The sequence below is a fragment of the Bison bison genome, unplaced genomic scaffold (genome assembly GCF_000754665.1).
Source record: "Bison bison bison isolate TAMUID 2011002044 unplaced genomic scaffold, Bison_UMD1.0 scf7180017864376, whole genome shotgun sequence".
Classification (NCBI taxonomy): Eukaryota; Metazoa; Chordata; class Mammalia; order Artiodactyla; family Bovidae; genus Bison; species Bison bison.
The window spans coordinates 15526521-15527992 of record NW_011494948.1 but is presented as its reverse complement, the minus strand read 5'-3'; the positions used below and the strand labels follow the sequence as shown (position 1 = coordinate 15527992).

The 1472-nt window shown below is 46.2% G+C and overlaps 1 protein-coding gene across 4 annotated transcripts in view; it reads right to left on the bottom strand.

The window, feature by feature from the left end:
* Positions 1-1472, bottom strand: part of RIBC1 (RIB43A domain with coiled-coils 1) — a 14732-nt gene that overhangs the window by 6803 nt on the left and 6457 nt on the right. For 2 of the 4 annotated variants that reach the window (XM_010857091.1, XM_010857093.1), the window contains exon 3: positions 434-550. In XM_010857091.1, coding sequence (XP_010855393.1) covers positions 434-550 — 117 coding nt within the window. The remainder of the gene's footprint in view (positions 1-433; positions 551-1472) is intronic. The other 2 variants (XM_010857092.1, XM_010857095.1) reach the window with 1 other exon arrangement.

Genomic DNA, 1472 nt, shown 5'->3' with positions numbered 1-1472 from the left:
TATAATTCATTTAAAACATTTCAAAATAGTGCAAAAGGGAATACAGCTTAGGGAAGAGTAAGTGTCCCTCCCATCAGTTACCAGTTTCTTATGTAGCCTTCCAGAGAGTTTTGGCATATGCATGCGATACCAAATATTCTTTATAGACTTCTTTTGGCTCCATTTACTTGTCTCTTGAAAACCACACCACTTGGCCCAGAGTTGACTGGAGAAGAGTCAGCTGTCACTGGCTCCTCTTCCCCTTCACCTCTAGGCCTCTTTCTCAGGCCCTCACCACACGTGGGGGTGGGTGCCTTTTTCCCTTCCTCCTTCCTTTATAACCCTGCAGTCTGCTCGAATCAGGGAGGGGCTGTAATGGGCACGGCTATGTTCTTCTCCTGGTGTAAGAGTGAGGTGACCCCTGGTCCAGAGAAAGTCCCCACTGCCCACTCACCCCCATGACTCTGGTCCTCACATTGAAGAATCGACTCTGTCGCTCCTTTTCTTGATTTCTTCTAGCTTCGATGGCTGCTACCTCCTTGGGATCTGGTGGCAGATCTACCTGATACATCTGGAGCAAGGGCAAGTTGGATGGCCAATCAGTGCTAACCATCATACTTGACTATACCCCCACCCCCATTCCTTTCTCCCCACAGTATCTTACCAGCTATTGATTCCTACTGATTTTACTTCCTGACATATTTCATATCTGTGTTTTCCATCTCTGCTGTCACAACCCTAATTCAGGCCTCACAAGCTGGTGCCAGATAATGTTCCCAGGAACCTCACCGGACTCCCTTGCTCCAGTGTTAGGCTCTCTACTGCTTCTCTGCCTTGGCTACCAAAGTGATTTTTCTGAAAGCAAATCTGACCATGGCACACCTCAGCTTAAAAGCTTTGAAAGCATCTATAAAGCAAGGGGGCTTCCCAGGTGACTCAATGGTAAAGAATCTGCCTGCCAGTGCAGGAGATGCAGGAGGGAAGATCCCCTGGAGGAGGAAATGACAGCCCGCTCCAGTATTCTTGCCTGGAGAATCCAATGGATGGTGGAGCCTGGTGGGCTACAATGAGTTGAACAGGACTGAGCATGCATGCATGGCATAAACCAAATTGTTCCCCAATGTTTTTGTTTATGAGTCTTCATGATCTGATTCCTGCTCACCTTTCCAAGTCTCAAACTGATTTACAACATCCCTTTTGCATTACGCTCTATTTAGTTTTTTCTGTTTTAGTAAATGCTACCACCGTTCCCCCTTTATTTTTATTACTTACGCTGTAGTCAAATTAAAGGCTTAAATTTGCCTGTATTCCTTTGTATTTTGGGAAGCCCAGCCAAAGCCACAGTCAAAATCTCTTGCTAACATAAATCTGATCATGTCTTGCACCTGCTTAAAATCCTCCATTGGCTTCCTGCCACAGTTAGAATTAGACCCAAACCCCTTACTGTGGGCTTTCAAGATTCGGTTCCCGCACACCTCTCCAGTTCATCTCAT